The sequence below is a fragment of the Ptychodera flava genome, chromosome 4 (assembly GCF_041260155.1).
Source record: "Ptychodera flava strain L36383 chromosome 4, AS_Pfla_20210202, whole genome shotgun sequence".
In the NCBI taxonomy this organism is placed as follows: domain Eukaryota; kingdom Metazoa; phylum Hemichordata; class Enteropneusta; family Ptychoderidae; genus Ptychodera; species Ptychodera flava.
Genome location: NC_091931.1, coordinates 13929978 through 13949263, shown reverse-complemented (window position 1 = coordinate 13949263; position 19286 = coordinate 13929978). Strand labels below are relative to the sequence as shown.

Sequence of the window (19286 nt, the reverse complement as noted above, 5' to 3'; positions counted from 1 at the left end):
TTGATTAAAAATAATGGTAGAAATTGTGAGAGGGGGCACTCAAACATGACAAAATTGTTGGGCGCGCATCTTCATAACCCCGTGATTTTACACAATAATTGAATGGTTTTATTTCCAAACTGCTGTAATTTCACTTTGCTTTTCTCAAAAAGAGATCTGTGTCTTCTTTGCATTTAACACTTGTGAAAAAGTAAGTGTAGCTAAATTTGAATTACCGATTACAAGTTTTCGAGTCGTCCAGCTCCTTGGATTATTACCCTCGATATGCAGCCTCATATGAAATCTAGACATTATATGCATAGCGCCTACCGTCTCTGTGAAATAACACAAAGCTATATGATAAACTGAATCACTGTACTATCAATGCAATGAATTGATCATATTCATATTGGGCAGCTGTTATACAATAAGAACGTGGTAGCTGCAATGGGGCATTTAATTTGCCCATTTTTGTCATATGACTCTTGAGTCACTATTATGGGGCAAGTAAACACGTCAACACTGGAAAAAGCGTGTATTATTAAATATACTTAATTTAGATTCAGTGTGTGTAAAAACATGGATAATATTTCGTGAAATGACTGCATATAAAAATTCAGATACATAACCTTAAAGATATGCTAATTTGTCATTATTGTATTTTTCTTGTCTAAGGGCAAATACTGCATATATCAAAATGTAAGCGAACCAAATGGCTGCTTCTACGAGTCTGACTAGCAACGCGTGTACGCTTGTTTGACCACCATAGCATTTACGAACATTCAAACGGAAATTCGATGGACGGTCACCGTTTTCTGCAGGACCGAGTACAAACCCACGAGTGTAACATGATCGTACGTGTTCCGAGCCGGGATGATCTTACTGAAACGAAAGCATGTCCGTCGAACTCGATCACTAAAACAAAACACACCTATCGTCGCTCGCCATAAAACGGGCGATCGTTCACAGTATAGATCATATTATTCGCTTCCATTACATCATATGTTATATTTAATTCCATCAATATCGTCATTTTTTAAATACCAGACATACTATCCAATATTACACCACAGATTCAGTCCTTTACAGAAAATATTTGTTCCGAGTATATTAGACGCATATATATATAATATATATATATATATATATATATATATATATATATATATATATATATATATATATATATACGGTTTGGAGAGGTGTTTGGTTTATACGGCGGAGGTCCTTTTAACATAGAGTTCTGTTTGAATGGGATTTGGAAAGCGGTTCAGTTTAGACAGGTTTCCTGTTTAGATACAGTTCGGTTTAGACATTTTTCACTGTATATATATGCGCGTACACTCGCTCAACCTCTCAGGAATATCTGCACTTTTTCATGTAACAACATACATCATTTTATATTGTGTACTATGTGATGGGTGGTGGTGTACCATACGAAAATATATAAAGTCGTATCATTACGTCATCGATGATGTCATTATCCCGCCCTGTGATTTCGGCACTTGAGGCAGGTTCGTTGAATAAAACCCTGGGGCACAGTCCCTCCACACACTGGGGCCTTACAGTTGTTCTGGTTCGATGATGAGAACGGATGATGAATCAGTGTCGAGTCCAGTTCTCGGCTTTTTACCCGCATATGTGCCGCACACCTGAAACATGTTTCCGTTTTTGTATTATAATGTGATTTCCGTTCCGTGTGTAAACAGTGACTCACTGTTTAATTCTACACCTTTTTCGATGCAAGCACGTCCTTGTATGACAGAATTGTCTATTGGCTACTTGCCTCATCAAAGACGGTGGAAGGAAGCCTTTGTCTGTGGTCATAGATACCGAAATCCACCTGTTTAAATAAACGAAACGCTTATCCTGATACCAGAGAGGGCGCTTTGAAAATGCCATAGACACTTAACAGCAGGATCACAATAGCATCGAACACCGGTGTGTCTGCGTGCATGTGTGCATGCTTATTCACCGTTGCTATTTGTCGGAGCAAGCGTAAAGAGCGATACCGGTTAACTCCACTGATAGGCGGCCAACGAGATTTTATTTTACATACTCAACGAAGTCAAAATCCTCAACCCATCCCCTCGTTTTGAAAACCGGAATACTATGCAGCTACGCGAAATCATCATCACCACTCTGCCGCAGTCTATTTCGTACAATATCCCTGAAAGGTATTATAATTTTCAAGATGGCGGGGACTAGGATGTCGGTACCTCGTCTGGAACATAATATTGCGTAGTTTGGCACGACAAATTAGCAGTATGGTAAGTAGGAGGCACAATCACATCCCAGCATTGCTGAAATATGTGACACAGATTTTTTCCCCTTCACTCCACGGAAATTATGTTTATTTACCCGCAAAGTGACGGGGTAAGCACTTTACCTTAGACGTGTACGCTTGGTAGACGATGTAAATGTTTGACTTTCACGATGCGCCATAAAAATTAATGGAGTTTCGTTTAATTGCACGTGTCCTTTCCACCGGTAAAATGCGACAGACGTACAGATACAAAGCGATGACTAACAAGACAGGAAATTCGCTTTAGCCTCGAAACAAAAGCTCTTATCAGCGAGAGATTTTTGTTTCTTTGAGCCGGCATTGTTTCACTCTCTAATGTGTGCTTGTGTACTTTCTCATTCGAGTCTTTACGGTGTACGTACTTGTGTATTGACATTCCGCCGTTAGCTTTGGACAACTGCAAACATTTTGACAGTGCTTTTAGACGCCGGAATTTTCTGTTTTGTTTCGCCGAGGCAGCGTCGTTGCGTTTCCAAGCCGGATGAGGGGGCCACGCACACTTCACAGGCGTTTTCGTTCGGGCTAACTGTCTCCGTGTGTGCGCGTCCTGCACCTATATGATAAGGCTATGCAGTGTGTTCGTCTGATTTATTTCAGGGTGTACACCTGTCCGTATCACGATCAGGAAAATATCGCCTGAAATCCGAACTCCCTCTCCGAGAACAACGCTTTTCTCTGATAAATTCAAACAAAACGTGTTAACTTTCTGCTTTTCATTTCGTTTCTTTTTCAAACGGATGATATTATATATAAATATCGATAAATACAACGCGATTTTACTTTAAATATGAACCCAGCTCAAATTAATTTAGTGCTGTGAAATTTTCAAATCATGCATTGCCAAGAATAACAGTTACGTTTTTAAAGATAGGTTGACTGCAAACGCTTTTATAGAGGCGGCAAAACAACGACAGCATTAATTGCTATGCACGAAAGAACCCCTGCAAAGTGCTCGGTGTGTTAGACGGAGAGATATCTGCGTGAGATGCATGTTTAAAGAAATGCGACGAACTTTCGTGCGTGTGACGAATTCCAAATTACCAATCGGTCATGGCCGACCAAGTCACCGCTGCGCGCGGTGTACGTCAATTGTCGATGCAAATGCGATAAACGTTCTAACAATATGTGATAATGTTACCAGATTCACTATCCCTTGGGGGAAAAAATTATGAAAAAAATATTCAAAACATCGTATTTTTCAGCATGTACCATCGTTTTCAGTTGATATCTATAGAAATAACACAACGCGATTCACGCTCTTATGGAGACGCTATTAAAAAGCCGCGTAGGTTCAATGCAATTTAAATAAAGCTCTCACAAAACATGTAAATTACATATCTAGGTAATCAATAATTCAGGCGACGGGGATAAATGACGCCGCTGTCAACGATATGTTTTGGTGATTATAAGTGCGTGATGAGAGATATAATACACGGGCACAAAGGAAGTAAATAATGGCATATCGAGAAATGCTTTGTCAAGGCGAAATTGTATTCCATTCTTAATTTTTCCCCTGTACTAGCTCGCTATTCGACTCCCAACGGAGACTTGTTTATGGTTCAAGTGCATGCAAACAGCGCAAAATACCACTACGCGCCCGATTCAATAATGGCACGCTCACGCACAAGCACAAGCACAGATCAATTTATTACACATTTATACATGCATCTCGCCAGCAGGTCGCAGAAACTGATATGTTGACGCGTGGAAAACGCCCGCAAGCATTAGCACATTTTCCTACGACATAGCACAGAGCAAACAGCGTTATTTAAATGGACCGTGCAAAAAATTGGCGGTTATGTGTGTGCATCACGTTATTAAAAGATAATTGCATTAATGAACCTGTATCTCTTTATAGTTATACACAAGCCATGGTGGTACGATTGTGTTGTCATTTCAACAACCTTACAAACTAGTCTTAAATACACGTACCAGCAAACAGAGACAGTGCTACCATTCCGATTAACTAAGGTTATCTATAGGCGACACACTAGTTGTAGCCGATGAAGATGTTTCTCCGTTCTCGCTATATCGAAAAAGTATTGATCCTACGTAATTTTGAGTGAAAACTAATGGGCGTTGCGAAGAGAATGTAATTAATTTTATTGTATCATGAAATTAATTGAGACGCTACCAGAGCAGAGTGTGACTTCTATCTAACACTCAGCTATATTAAAGAGATTAAAGAACAACATTGCCGTCATCGATCCTATCACGAATCACAATAAATTTTCTGATCGATCGATATTTCCTTCAAAGAGAAAGCCAAAGCGTGTTGGAAATGAGCTTACCAACTACAAAGCCTGCATTGTTTGTATCGGTGCGTGATTTTCACAGTTGCATAATTTTTAAGGGTTTCCTTCCTTTCCACATTGTAACTTTTGTGAGTTTTCGTTCATCCTTCGTGTCTCATTGCATACAATTTTGTATTGAGGTTCGCTATCTCGATCGCTCGAGTCGAGGGCAATTTCAACCCTGTGAACTCTGACTCCTGGGTGACCTATGACGTCATCTGGTGGGTTTGACCCCGATCAGGGTCCGGTTGTGAAATCGGCATATTGTGAAGGCAAGGCACGAGAGTATATTAGAACAGTATGATACACACTTCAAATATCGGTAAATTTTAGGGTGTTTTTCTAATCATAAACTTTGCATGTCGGTGATATTACAGCGCTGTAACGTTTGCTTGAGCAAAGTATGAGCGAAAGTTTAAAAAGTTAAGATTTTCAGGCGCACTACTTCGAGAAAGTTCACCATATTCTTTTGACACATACCCAAAAGATTGCGATGTAGTCCCTTTCACCGGTTTCAACTCATCGAAACTCACTGAAGATGTTGAGCACTTGGATTTTCAGTGTTCGTGACAGAAGCTGTAAATAAAACCGGGAATCTTACAAATTGTGGTCACGTGATGTCATTCGTCATCGGCAGCAAGAGCGACAAAACAAAAGTCGCTGAAAAATGATTCGTTGTTCGTGAACGAAGTTGAAGCGAAAATGCGAACGAAACCCTTCCAAATGTTTTGCATAATATTATCAATATCGCATATATTCTTAAGTTTAGTCACTCCCAGATAGTTCAATATCATCATTAACTTCAATAAGTTTTCATTGTCCGGTAATACTTTCAACCTGTATAGTACTTTCCTTGTTTCTACTCAATGTTCACTGAGGAGGTCACAGTACTTTTCACGCGAACATGATAATTTATGTACTCAATAAACAACATGTTCTTGGCTGACAACCTCGTTTACGTGGCGTCCCAGCGGACGTGTACTCATATTTCAGGTTATTAATTTTTTCTTCTTTCTCCCTCCCAACAGAGTCTTCGTTCAGAGCAGTCCCGTCCCTCAAGTCTCGTCGCCGACTCCCCTCCAGAATACAATGTGGTGTTCCAAGGCACAAGGTCTACGAAGAGCGGGAAAGGTACATGTAGTGTAAAACGATAAGATCTTGTTGTATTTATTCACCGCCGAACAGTCCTCATCCTATTTTCCATTTGGCTCAGAGATATACACCATTTGCTGACGTCAGAATACTTGATGACGTCATAGGAATTTCTACATCTCGTACAAAATGTGGGGTCGACCTTTAGATCGTGGTAAGGGTCGTCAAAAATGCCCGGACAAAAATCCGCAGAACGAATATTGCTAATTGTTTTTGCATCGAAGCTGATTTAATTTGGAAAAAAAACTACAACTCACATGAAGTTCGGCCCAAAAGGTTTGTAAATTTTGCAAAAAAAAAGATATACGCCTGTGGAAAAGAAACAATATTTGCCAAATTTTTGATAACGAAAAAATTGCATGTCCGCCGAGTCGGCGTCGTAACCTCACCTTCAAAGGTATAATGGTCCGTCCTAATAACTTTAGGTTTGGATTTTATGGCGCGCTTGATAAGCAATTGAATGGTGCAACGCCGCGGTATGTACTATTTTCATGTTGTGCGTATGAACCCGATGAAAGATGCCATCAACAAACCGACAAAGAAGCTAATATTGCGTACATACGGAACTTTAAAACCGACAATAAACACTCTTTCGATTTCCTCTATCAAAGTACAACATTTGACTTTGTTGGTTGGTGGTAATGTGTCCTCTAGTAAATAACGGTCTGCTGGTAACATGATACATATTCTACGGATGCGCTCAATACTTTGTCCTTTCTTCACAATTCTAAAAAACACGATTTTAAGACCATAATCACAGGCACTGAACGGTCAGAGAGCTGGATCTCGATTTACAGTTCTAATTTTACATTGTATACCGATTATCCGTTTTCAGGAGTAATTCCCAGCTTGCACCTTCGGTAGGCATACTTCAGAAAAGATGCCCCCTATTTCATAGCCTAGATTGCTTTACCGTCCGCTTGCCTCCGTACCTCCGTCCCCACTACCGTCTAGTCTCGTGAGCACTATTTCGAGCTGGAGTTGTAAAAACTGCTGATTTGAATGTCAATGGTCACCAACTGAGACCATGACGTCAACAGCGTCCCTTCCAAAGTCAATCACTGAAAATGACCCTCTCATGATTGGCCTATGACTTGGTTGGGCAGAGCTAATTAATATGACGTCAAATATGTTAATTGTGTAGACACTGCAGCTCTGCCCAACCAAGTCATAGGCCAATCATGAGGGGTCATTTTCAGTGATTGACTTTGGAAGGGACGCTGTTGACGTCATGGTCTCAGTTGGTGACCATTGACATTCAAATGAGCAGTTTTTACAACTCCAGCTCGAAATAGTGCTCACGAGACTAGACGGTAGTGGGGACGGAGGTACGGAGGCAAGCGGACGGTAAAGCAATCTAGGCCCCCTATTTCATATCGCCAGATTTGAAAATCCCAAAATTTCAAATCTCTAAAAAAATTATCCATAGCTTTTCACTAAAATCGTGAAATCACAACAGTTTGCTATTCCTGCTATGTGTATGGAATTATTAAATATCTCATCGTGTAAATTTTTGTCAGGTCAGACATTGCTTGTGACTGCGTTGGCCACCGCTCTGTTCTGCTAATTTGAGAATCAATTTTGAAGAAATATTTCAGAAGGATGTTTCCTTTTAGCATACTATGGCAAGCAGCGTTCATCTTCCTGTTCAAGGGACAATTAATAAAATCATCTGCGTCCGGGGGAGCCTCTGATTATCGAACGTGACTTTGCTTAGCTTTCTCTAATTAGCCCACGACCTAGTTTTACCTAATGGAATGATGTTTTCTATATATCGCATAAAATTCATGGCACTCACCTCTGCTCTTAAGTCATAATTTCAATGATTTATTCATTTATTTACAGTGGCATTTAGTTGCTGCACACCTAAACGCTATTTTTTTTGTTACGGCGTGATACTGCGAGCTATATATATTTGTGCTAATTTACGGGACGCGAGCTGTAGTGCTGCCCGGGGATTTACTGATCATCAGCGACTCAATTTTGATGCACTGATACACGCAGTGGAAAGATAAATGTTTAACGTGATGACAAAGTGCGTGGCGTCCTCGAGCAGACACTTAGCAGAGTTTGACACACAGCATGCCATGATGTCATACCAGCGGTAGTTGAAAGCTTGGTGTACAATTTTAGAGAGCCCGCCTGTGGGTTTGTCAGAGTGACGTGGAACGAATCCTAGCCTGTATACCTAGAACACTTGTCACTCTTCGACTACTCGCCTACCCTCACACAATTTTAATCATTAATCCGGTCTAAAAGGGACTATTTTAATCCCTCAGTGACTTCTATATATGTTGCGTGTGAAGAGATTTTACGAGACTATACAATTGATCCATCAAATGTCCCATTTGGTTGTGAACGTGATTTCGACTTAAGGTAGAACGCACCTCGGGGACAGATATTCGGACTTTCAAGTTTTTACAATTTTTTGTGTGATATTCCACTTGTGGGGGTCCATTTTAAAGCTCTTAGTGTAAGAAAACTTTTCATCGGCTTAGTTTTTCAAAATTCGAAAATTATATTTTTCTCCATAGAGTTAACACGGGGATGGCTGCCATTTTGAATTTTAGATATCGGTAAATCTTAGGTCATTTCTTTCTCTGGTACCAAAATTTGCACGACGACCCCCAATTTTTCGTATTTTTGAAATAGGATAGTTGAAAGATTTATTGAAGAAAGTTTGAGCAAAAGTAAAAGTCTTTCATTTTCGAGGCGCATAGTACCTTAATGTCGGTTTTGCATCATCGTTGTCTGACCCGAACGTACGTGTATGAGTTCCGTGACGTGTTTGGCACTGAATCTACACAATTTGAAACGACTCCCCTGACATGGCCGGATTCGGTAAAGAGGCAGTCCCGGACGTCTGACACCGATAGAGGCTGGAAAAAACTTCCAAATTGTTATTGACATTTACCGTGGCACCGTTGTCAAACTCAATTGATTTCCCCTCTCCCTTTTTATGTTGGCTTATTAACTGCTGTACGAACATCTTGTATGTCTCATCGACGCGAAATGTGGTTGAATATAAATGACGCGTTGCAAAGAAATCAGCTTCCAGAAAAGTGAAATTCGGTTTGTTCAGAATATGAAAAAGAATTGGGACATTTTCCCAATGTGCACAAAATACATTTTTCATACCGTTCTAGAACAAATTCACACATATGTGAAATGAATAATATAAATGTCAACTTTTTATTTGTGTGTGTCTGTACGTGTGTGTGTGTGTATGTGTGTGTGTATGTGTGTATAATGAAAAACAGAAAACGAAGGAGAGACGGGGAACATTGTACAAGAACAAAACGCTAAAGATTGAAAAGCGCGGCAAAAATACTTTGTTAGTATATTTTCTATCATGCCATTCGTTAACACTATATACTTATATTGTAAGATATAAATTTATAATATCATATATAGCTTTGAAATGCGATGAATTGAATTAGAATTCTCATTATCATCTGACAATACCGAAACGAGTAAGATTACTGTAAATAAAGATTTTATTGGACAATGAACCGGCATTATGGATTTGTATCAACAAGAATACAACTGACGGCACTTTTGTTTTCTTTACTGTAATTAATTGGTAACCATCGTAAAACCATTCTGTAATGACATTCCTCAGCAAGGTGGTTTGCCGTCTGCGCATGTCTCAAGTTTTCTATAGACATGCGTATATTATGCGTATTGTACGCACAGGCCATTTAGTGGTTCGTAGGCTAAGATTTGTGATGACTGCAAGTTTTGACCTTATAGCGAAATACACGTTACTTTCCCTTATTTTTTGTGGTATGTAAGCAGAAGTCGACTGGTTTGCAACAGATGAAAATGACGGACGATCAAGCTCTTGCAACCGCGAAGGAGTTTGTGTTCGAAAATAAAGACAAGGAACATGCACGCCTATGTGCTGCTTTCTCACCGAGACATGTTCAGTTATTTCCACGCAGGTTTAAGCTATTCCTCCCAGTTCGCCGGATAAAATAAAGAAATGACTCGATTTGCATCGTGAAAGTGCAAGGAAACACCTTTCAGTACATTTCGACAGTTTGCAAGATCGCTATCGAGGCATGCAAATGGTTGCGTGTGACGCAGTCTATATCATACTCTTTCAGCGACTATACGCCCTTTAAAGGTATACTGTCACCTGTTCCAATTTTGCCACAGTTAACATGGAAAGAGAAAATCTAACCAATCACAGATTTTAAGCGGGTGGCCGCTTTTTAAAAACAGTGCCCTCACATGGGCATTTTGAATACCAGGGAACGCCCCTTTGACCATATATGGGCATATTTAGATTACAGGTGACTGTATACCTTTAATGCCGCGCCTTTTTGTTGTCCGTTGAGAGGATGTATATAAGGTACGTAGAGGCGTGTTTCGTGACATATGCACTTTCTGAGATGACACCAGCCATTTCGCCCAACTTGTCAGTCAATACCATTCACCGGCCATACTGATAAAGTGACTGAAGTCGTACTTAGCTCATCGAAGCAAGAGCCACCTTAGGCATGTCTTCAAACTCGCAGAACAGCCCCGCGCCGGCAACTCACTTTCATTCTTCGCACAGGTCACATGACATCTCGAACATCTCTGTTACTATAATGACTTCGGTTTTCAAACTTAAAATTAATTCGATCTGTTTTTTATTTCAACGAGGAAAGTAGCTATGTATTATAGTTCAGCGAAAGGCCCGCTTGCTCTTTACGTAATTATCATATCATTAAAATTTCGAACATAGAGGTAGTACGTTGATTAATACTCGTGGACAGTCTGTCGGCGGAATGGCCTGTCCATGCGCTCTATAGTTAAGCTTGAATCGTACAAAGGGAATCCATCGGCACACCTTTGTTCACATCCACCTTATTGCAGAAATCAGTGCTTCTCTGGAGATGGCTTCATCGGTGAATAAAAACAACGTAGTCTCTCAGAGAATCTTGAATTGTTGAGTATACTGCAGCGTAGAATGCGCCCTGTAATCTTCAATCTTGTCCTTCACTAAAAGCAAAGTCTGCGACTGTTAATATCGTCCGAAATTGACATATAAAGACCGGCTTGAATTTACTGTGCAGAATTAGGAAATAAATAAGATCATCTTGAACCATAATAATAATTCGATGTAAGCCTCGGTGATCATGATGTCCTTCACGAGAGCGATTCAATCACACAGGACAGCCTTTTACCGCCAATGACCCATATAGAGATTATTATTCATTTGAATTTATCATCAGCGAGAGATTATTTCAGGCCTGTCGTGATTAATTTGTTCTGCTATGGAAAACGAAATCGAATAAATATTTGTTCATTTGTTTAAGATACGAATGTGATTTCATAAGTGCAAAACGCGTATATGGGTAATATATTGTAATTCCACAACGTGTCTGGGAAAGAAAACGTCACCGGAGTAATTTGCATATTTAAAGACTTCAACTGACGCGTTCAATTTTCCGCTTTCCTGCGATGCGAAAATTATTGGAATCAAATCCGCAGGTTCACGACATCAGGTCGGCCTCTCTTTGCTTTTGCGGTTCCCGCCGCCTTCAATTAGCGGTGTTAAAACCGTAAAACCAAACCCGCGTCATTAGCTACCTAAGCGTGCACAAGCGTAAACTGGCATATGATGGCGAAGCCTCGCCGGCAGTTGTCATGGCAACCGCACGCTGACGCAGTTCCCATCCCGGCTAGTAAAATACGCAGTTGCTTTGACAGTCTTTGATACGAGTTCTCTTTTTTTCCTCGAGTGAAAGCCGACCGTAGCCGCGCTGATGACCTTGAAATCAAACTGATTATTCGAAGTCGCAGTGGATTCTGCGAGAGTCGTAAAACATTTCGGGTGGATGTCAGACCTGAACACGGTGACTGATTTGACTCCCGGAATGAGGGACGTGCAAACCGCGTAGATCGTACATAACAAGGGATGCAATTTGAATCTGACTTACCGAGGAAATGAAGGCATTCATTGCGTACGTGTGTAGCATGAGTTAACCGCAGCCCTGGTTTTTCTTTCTACATTAAAATACACCACGAACGGCAATGGGTGACTCGAACTCATACTAGTTTTCTTGACATCGATCGAATAATTATCGATTACTAGTAAAAACGGACGTCAAAATAAAGAAACACGCACGGTTGATACCTTCGGAATGCTGAAAACCAATTGTGTTAGGCAGGATTAAATTGAACATTATTTTCACTAGAAATCACACTAGAAATCAAAGTCATAGCTTAGCTATGGATAAACCGGATGTGCGATTTGATTACTAAGAAAAACACGATAGATGTACAAATAACTCAATATTTGTTGGTATGTTTAGCCATAGACCTTAAAAACGGAAGGACAGGCAACTGCCAGAAAAGACAAAGAAACTTGCGTGTTTACCCGTACGATCTGGGTTATAATCCTCTGCGCAGTTATGTAAACGCAAAACACGTCACGTGATGACACAGTGACGTCTTGCAGCACTGGAGCTACACAGAAGACGCTATACCTGTGCTGTCGAGTCAAGTCGCGTTCTGTTCCGGGGTCTAGTTCACGTTGTTTTCAAGCATTGTATTACCCATTGATTTTTACAGACAATTTTGCTACCATTTTCGACAGATGAGTCACTATTAGGTATATTTATTGTTGTTGTTTTTTGTAATTCCCGTCAATTCATGATCGAGTCGGCAAAGTTAATTTTGCAATCTAATCATTGTACACCCCTGATAACTCTTCCGTTTATTTCTGATTCATGTGTAATGCTGTAAACTTTCTTTTACTTCATTATGTACTTCTTGCACTTCGGCACTGTAGTATTTTTAAAAACTCGTGCGTCTTCAGCCCGATCGGCCATTGTTGTTTACGAAGCGACTTCATGTTTCAACTGAAAATTTCATACCCTGTCATATTTCTCTGCTGTAATGATAATGCATGTCAATGATAGTAAAACGTTTCAACGTTAGGTATTTCGTCAACTGACTAGTATTTTGCGGGGCAAATCATGTTTACATTGTAAAACTTGTACCAAATTCACCAAATTTGTACCAAATTCACGTGCAGGCATCTCCAGCTCGATCGGCCATCATTATTGCTGTTGATGGACGATCTTTTTTGTGCGTTTCAACTAAGTATTTTTTTTACCCTCTTAATAATGCATGACAGTGCTAATGTACGTTTCTACGTGTCTTATTTCGTGGATTGAACTAGTATTTTTAGGAGGAAGTCATGAGAACATTTGTAAAACTAGGACTATTCACGCGTCTCCGACTCAGTCGGCCATTGTTGTTTACAACACGACATTTTGTGCGTTTCCTCTGAGTAATTTATCGTACCGTCTCATGTTTCTCTGTTGTAATAATAATGCATGACAGTGCTAATGTACGTTTCTACGTGTCTTATTTCGTGGATTGAACTAGTATTTTTAGGAGGAAGTCATACGTACATTTGTAAAACTAGGACTAAATTCACGCGTCACCGACTCAATCGGCCATTGTTGTTTACAACACGACATTTTGTGCGTTTCCTCTGAGTAATTTATCGTACCGTCTCATGTTTCTCTGTTGTAATAATAATGCATGACAGTGCTAATGTACGTTTCTACGTGTCTTATTTCGTGGTTTGTACTAGTATTTTTGGGAGGAAGTCAAACGTACATTTGTAAAACTAGGACTAAATTCACGCGTCTCCGTCTCAATCGGCCATTGTTGTTTACAGCACGACACTTTGAAATTAGACGCGAAAGCTTGAGCATGCGCTGATCGCAATGTTGTAGTGATTAACATAATCTCGCGTCTAACAAGTCTCTCAAATCACGGGAATTTCCGTGAGCTTGCGATACGAGAGATAAACAGTTACGTTTGTTTATGTTAATGAGTGTTCAAGTTTTTCACGGATTATAACCAGGATTACATGAAAGAAAATAGCTAGTTGCCTGTCCTTCCGTTTTTAAGGTCTATGGTTTAGCGAAATATCACCCATTGAATATATTATTTACAATGCCGCCTGCCTTTGATCTTAATGCATTTACCGCATTGACACATGTCAATATTGGACTTCAATGTACATTGAGCCTTTGCAAACTTGGGTATTCACGTTTTAATGAAACAAATTTGTCGTAGTCTGGCTGATAGTTGACTTTGACGTCAGAAAAAAATCGCACTCGTTGTTCACATAATATATAAGCCATTCGTCCTTGGTTAAATCTTAGACGTTCAGTCAATCAGGTTTCTTCGCACGGTGGAGTAAAGAGGCAGTTTCGCCTGAGGATACAAAATGGCCGACTTTTCCTCTGACGTCATTATAGTATTACTCGAGCTGTATTGCCTGTTAATTCAATTACAAAGGTGAAGTGCAAACACTATGTAATGGATAATGGTAGCGAAGTCACGTGCATGGCACGGCACTTCGATACTAGTAGCGGAGATTTTCTCGATTTCCGGAGATTTATGTCTTTGCAGCCAAGATGAATGGTGAATTCGCATAAGCTCGGCCTTATTTTCAGCTCCAGGTGAAATACTACCATTTTGTTCCTTGGCTTCGGCTCAAATTGCCAATCAATATAAATAGTACTAGGTCAGGCAACAAAGCAATACCGAGTAAATTTGAAACAAGGACAAATCAATCGATTTGGCGCACCTATTAGAGTACATTTTAATGAGAATGTCCCTTTGTAATGTGACCAGGCAACGGTGTACGATAATTTAAAACCCAGACGACCTTTAAGTAACATCCGGCAAATCGAATTCCCTGCAGTAAATATCTAAGATAAGGCATCGGGAGACTGATTATTATGACACGCATACTTCAAACGAAAGTCATTGTGTTTAGTGATTTGGTCGATATTTCGAACATTCGAATATATTATATACGTATACATATATATATATATATATATATATATATATATATATATATATATATATATCGTTATTTGTCATATTTAATAAATCGAGATATTGTTTACTAGACTCTGTGTCGGCAATTTTAAATTTTCTTGGCGGCTGTTTAGAAATGCCAAATGTGATGACGGGAACTTTGATTCACACCTATCTTCTTACAGTCAGGTGATCCGAGAAATCTCTTCTTTGAAAAATTCCGACAGTTTTTTTTTCGATGAAAATATCACAGCCCTTAATGTTTAGAGACAGAAGGGTTGTGCACATACTGCCACAAATGGACGTGAATTCCATGGTCGAATCCTAGTCCACACAGCAACGTATGTGAACACACAGGATGAACTGTTGATTAGTGGGTTGATTCTTGGAGATCGACCGTGACATCGAAGGGGACAATTCGGAATGTTCCTTCCCAAACGCTGTTTGGATTGTAAAATTAACATAAAGATTCTAATTTCGACAGAATCAGCTCATTCATTTTTATGCATTTTCCTGAATTTACACTATCGTCTAGTTTGTGTATATCTTGTAGGTTTCACAACGTGGAATATGTGCTTGAGTATATATTTGACCAATTCACACTCTCTGTTTTTTTGCCTTACAGTCAAGGGGACAAGACCGCCATCTTACCAAACGGTTTTCGGCAAACCATCCAAAAAAGACTCGTCAGAATCGCAGGTGCCGGACGACACGCCCGAAGGCGGTGAAAGCGACCAGCTACAGCAGAACGGCGGTAGTAACAGGGACAACGATGTAGAAAGGACGCCCCCTTCGACACCAGCCACACCCTTGCGCTCAGAGTCGCGATGGAAAAGTTGCCCATGGGCAAATCCTCAATGCGAACAGTACTGGAAACGCATTTTCAACTGTGTCATTGTATACTGTAAGTATAGACGGCAGTATAATTACTTATTACAGGACCGTAGCCTGCCCTGATTGTCGGGAGAAAACCTCAGAAGTTCAAATCAAAACAATTACTCGCAGTATAAATGCAATGTTTGCAGCGACTGAATGTTATAAAACTCACAGCATTTGAATTAATAAAAACACTGTCAGATTACGACGTTTAAATTTAAAATTCTTACCGAATTCTTTTGTTTCCAAAATTCCATCAAATATGGTCACTTTGTTACAATGGGTTATTCCGTGGTGACGATGACTTGACTTAAAAGAGCAGAATTTCGAGGATTCACTAAAAAGCTTGCGAGTCAAAGTCGGTGGACGTAATTGCTTTAATTAGTTCGTCAACCGTTTGTTTAATACCAGTGTAACTTTGACAAGGAGAACGTTTTCAAAAATGCTGTATCAGCGGACTAAATACATCCCAAAAGGAGACATGCGCAGCCAATGATTGAGTTTTGTTTTGGTTATGTGATTCACGCGGACGCTATCGATCGTTGCAGTTCGATGATTATTTCAACCTTTGATGAAAGTTAGTTGAGATTTTCAGCAGCAATATTTGTAATTTTATAGTGTTTTCATAATTTTTGTTCCAGAACACGGTAATTTTTACCTTTCACTTCTGAAATACGTTGAAATATAAAGTATTGGCCTTGCAAACATGACGCACTGCATACAACATGCAATGTTAATATTGATAAACGAATTCTTGTCCAGACCCACATTTATTTGTCAGCAGTGAGATATATCATTGAACAAAATACAGGCCTCATCAACAATCTGGACATGACATTGGAATGCTAACAAGAAACCGTATTTTGCAAACAGAAGAAAAATGAGAAAATACTGTAACGTCACACGTTACAGTTAATGTAGCTTTAATTTATACAGAGCCGAATATCCTAGCTGACGGTAGTTGAGAAATATAACTGCATGATGATAGTTGTGGATATTTTTTGATATTTTTCACCATTTCAAGAAAAGTTAATTTCGTAAATTTTGCAAATTGACTGCTGCTGAGAATTTCCTACTCGATCTGTCTCTAAATTATTCATCAACCCCTGTTTATTATATTTATTGTACATGGATGTTTTATATTGCGAAGTCACATGGATAGCAACCATTGCCATCAGAATGTTTCTAGTTTCATCCAAGGAAGGTTTTATGAAAATATCTCGTGAATGCTTGATGTTTTCTTCTTTTTTCGCAGTCGGTGGGATCGGCTATCTTATACTGTTGTTGGTCCTGGCCATACCCATGGTGTGTGTCGGTAAGTTAGTTTTACTCTGCTCCCTAGAGTATTACTCGTGTTTCTACTATTTCTATACACTCAGAGTTAGACCTTTAAGATTCAAACCTTTGGACGACAATTTGCCAGAGAGCAATTGGAAAATATGGATAAGTTGTGTTTTAGCAGAGATGAGCTTAAGACATCGCATTGAACGTGGCTGGAAGGCCATTAACGCACATTAGATTCTTGCATGATTTTAGACCAATAAATATTCTCCATTGATAAAATAGGTCATTAATTAATTTCCGTACTCAAACGATGGGCATCGACACTCTCTGCATCAGATGCATTTACCCCCGGGAGCAATCGAGTTTTCAGATGATGCATTGATCGCGGACGGTATCAGTGTACATTTAATTCATTTAAATTTAGAAACAGAAAAGCAATGCTGTAATTTCATAATTTTGTAATTCCACTCGAAAAAGTACGAAACTAGAATCAACAATACTCAATTTTACCGTTAAATAAAATGGACGGCTTTTTCCTGTTTAACACTTTTTACCAGGAAAAAAATGCCTGCTCAATGAGTAATTGTTTGGATTTCAACATTTGATAAGATATTATTTTACAAGTTGATCAGGGATGAGTAATCAATTTCTACCTTCATCTGTTTGTTTGCTGATCGTGAGATGAGGGGAGTTTGCTACCCGGGTTGTGCTGGAGGTACGGCCGAAGTGGCGCGCCCTTCCCTAAGTAGTCAGTCTGAGGGCAAGTTACCCACAGTAGGACTCGGCTGCATTCATGACCCATAAATCCACTTCTTTGTGATTCACTCGTATTCACATTCTTGCTCATGCAAGTATGATTTTGAAAAAGAGAGGCGAAAAATATTTAAAGAGAAAAAGCTGAGTGGCTGCAACGAAGAGGTAAATTAGTTTCCAATAGTATAGGTTGGAAGCTCGTAAGTCCTTATAGAACACGATTTGATGCTCGAGCAGTCATAACTGTAGGTGCTTAAGCAGAAAAAGAAACATTTAAGCGGCAGAAGTCCCGTTCATAAACGGTCATGGAATATCACAGTGATTAACTCAGTTTCGCGGTGCTCAATATGGTCGCATAGAATGCCCATTTCCGAACTCCTAAGCGATGGACTGGCACCCATACAATACTCCACGAGAGTCGATTAAAGCAGAGGCATGACTGGCTGTAATCCCCATGACTTCATTCTATTCGATATTTGCATGTCTGATGGGGACAAGTAAGAAATTAATCAGTAACAGCACAGCGGCGATTAAGGTAACGGCGTCACTACTGAACTAAAACAAAATGGTTGGGTTTTTTTTTAACTGAACGCTCTCGGCTCAACTTTTCCAGGCTAAGGAACGTTCCAGTAAAAGCGATCTTTTCTCACAATATTTTCCCTTCAATATTTTCTCCACGTTTACTCTACTAGTAACAAACATCCATCACTCCACGTCTCGTCCATAGTACATGTACAATTAACTAACAACATCAAGTCTTCAGTTGTCGAGAATTTTAACGTCAGCTTAGTTGTGACCTTAATCTTCCCCTGTCATGAATGACTACTAGTAATCAACGAAAGGCCTGCTTTATCGTCAATTGTGAAGGCAGCTCACGAGAGATGACCATGTAGGCAATCGCCGGCAAATGAACGAACCCTCTTTCCGTGCGTGTTCGCCCACAGCGTTGTCTCTCTTTTGTCAAACACTTGTAGTCTTTGCTCATTGCCAAACCAGAGCATGCACGAAGTGGCCAATCACAGTACTTGTCAATTCCAGGCAGACTATATCTTCCTGCATCACGGAAAATCTGTTTATCGGGTCTACGCATATATGTTCTTGTGTATTTTGAACAGAGAAATGAGATTGTACATGTACGACTTTGTTCTCCTATACCTTCTGATTTCTGATGGAACTGAATTACGCCATATGTCGGAATCTTACCTAGTAGACGCATATTTGTTCTTTTGAACGAATTTGTTCTTTTGAACAGTATGGAGTTGTATCTTGACACGTCTCACTACCAGTTTGGTTTTAAGAAGGGTCACTCTACTGACATGTGCCTGTTTGTTTTAAAGGAAATTGTCAATTATTACAGAAAAAATGGTAGTAATGTCATAATTACTTTTTTGGATGCTTCAAAAGCATTCGATCGCGTGAACCATTGGACATTGTTTAAGAAGTTGATTTCTCGCAAGGTTCCAATTTATATTGTAAGATTTTTACTCATTTGGTATCGGACGCAATCTATTATTATTCGTTGGGGTGATTACATTTCATCTGGATTTACTGTTACTAATGGTGTAAGACAGGGCGGTGTCCTATCCCCAAAACTGTTTAATGTATATAATGATAACTTGAGTGCTTTGCTTGTAAAATCTCAAGTAGGCTGTAATATCGGTGGAACATTTATAAACCATTTAATGTATGCCGACGACATTTGCTTGATATGTCCTTCTGTCAAAGGGACGCAGAAATTGATAGATATTTGTAGTTCTTATGGTACCACTCATGACATTGTTTTCAATACAAAGAAA

General features: G+C 39.6%; 1 protein-coding gene across 1 annotated transcript in view; it reads left to right on the top strand.

Moving 5' to 3' along the window:
* Nucleotides 1-1901: 1901 nt before the first annotated feature.
* Nucleotides 1902-19286, top strand: part of LOC139130953 (uncharacterized) — a 29543-nt gene continuing 12158 nt past the window's right edge. Inside the window, exons 1-4 of the mRNA XM_070696809.1 lie at nt 1902-2249; nt 5607-5709; nt 15203-15481; nt 16709-16768. Of these exons, the coding sequence (XP_070552910.1) occupies nt 2247-2249; nt 5607-5709; nt 15203-15481; nt 16709-16768 (445 nt within the window). The 5' untranslated portion in view covers nt 1902-2246. The remainder of the gene's footprint in view (nt 2250-5606; nt 5710-15202; nt 15482-16708; nt 16769-19286) is intronic.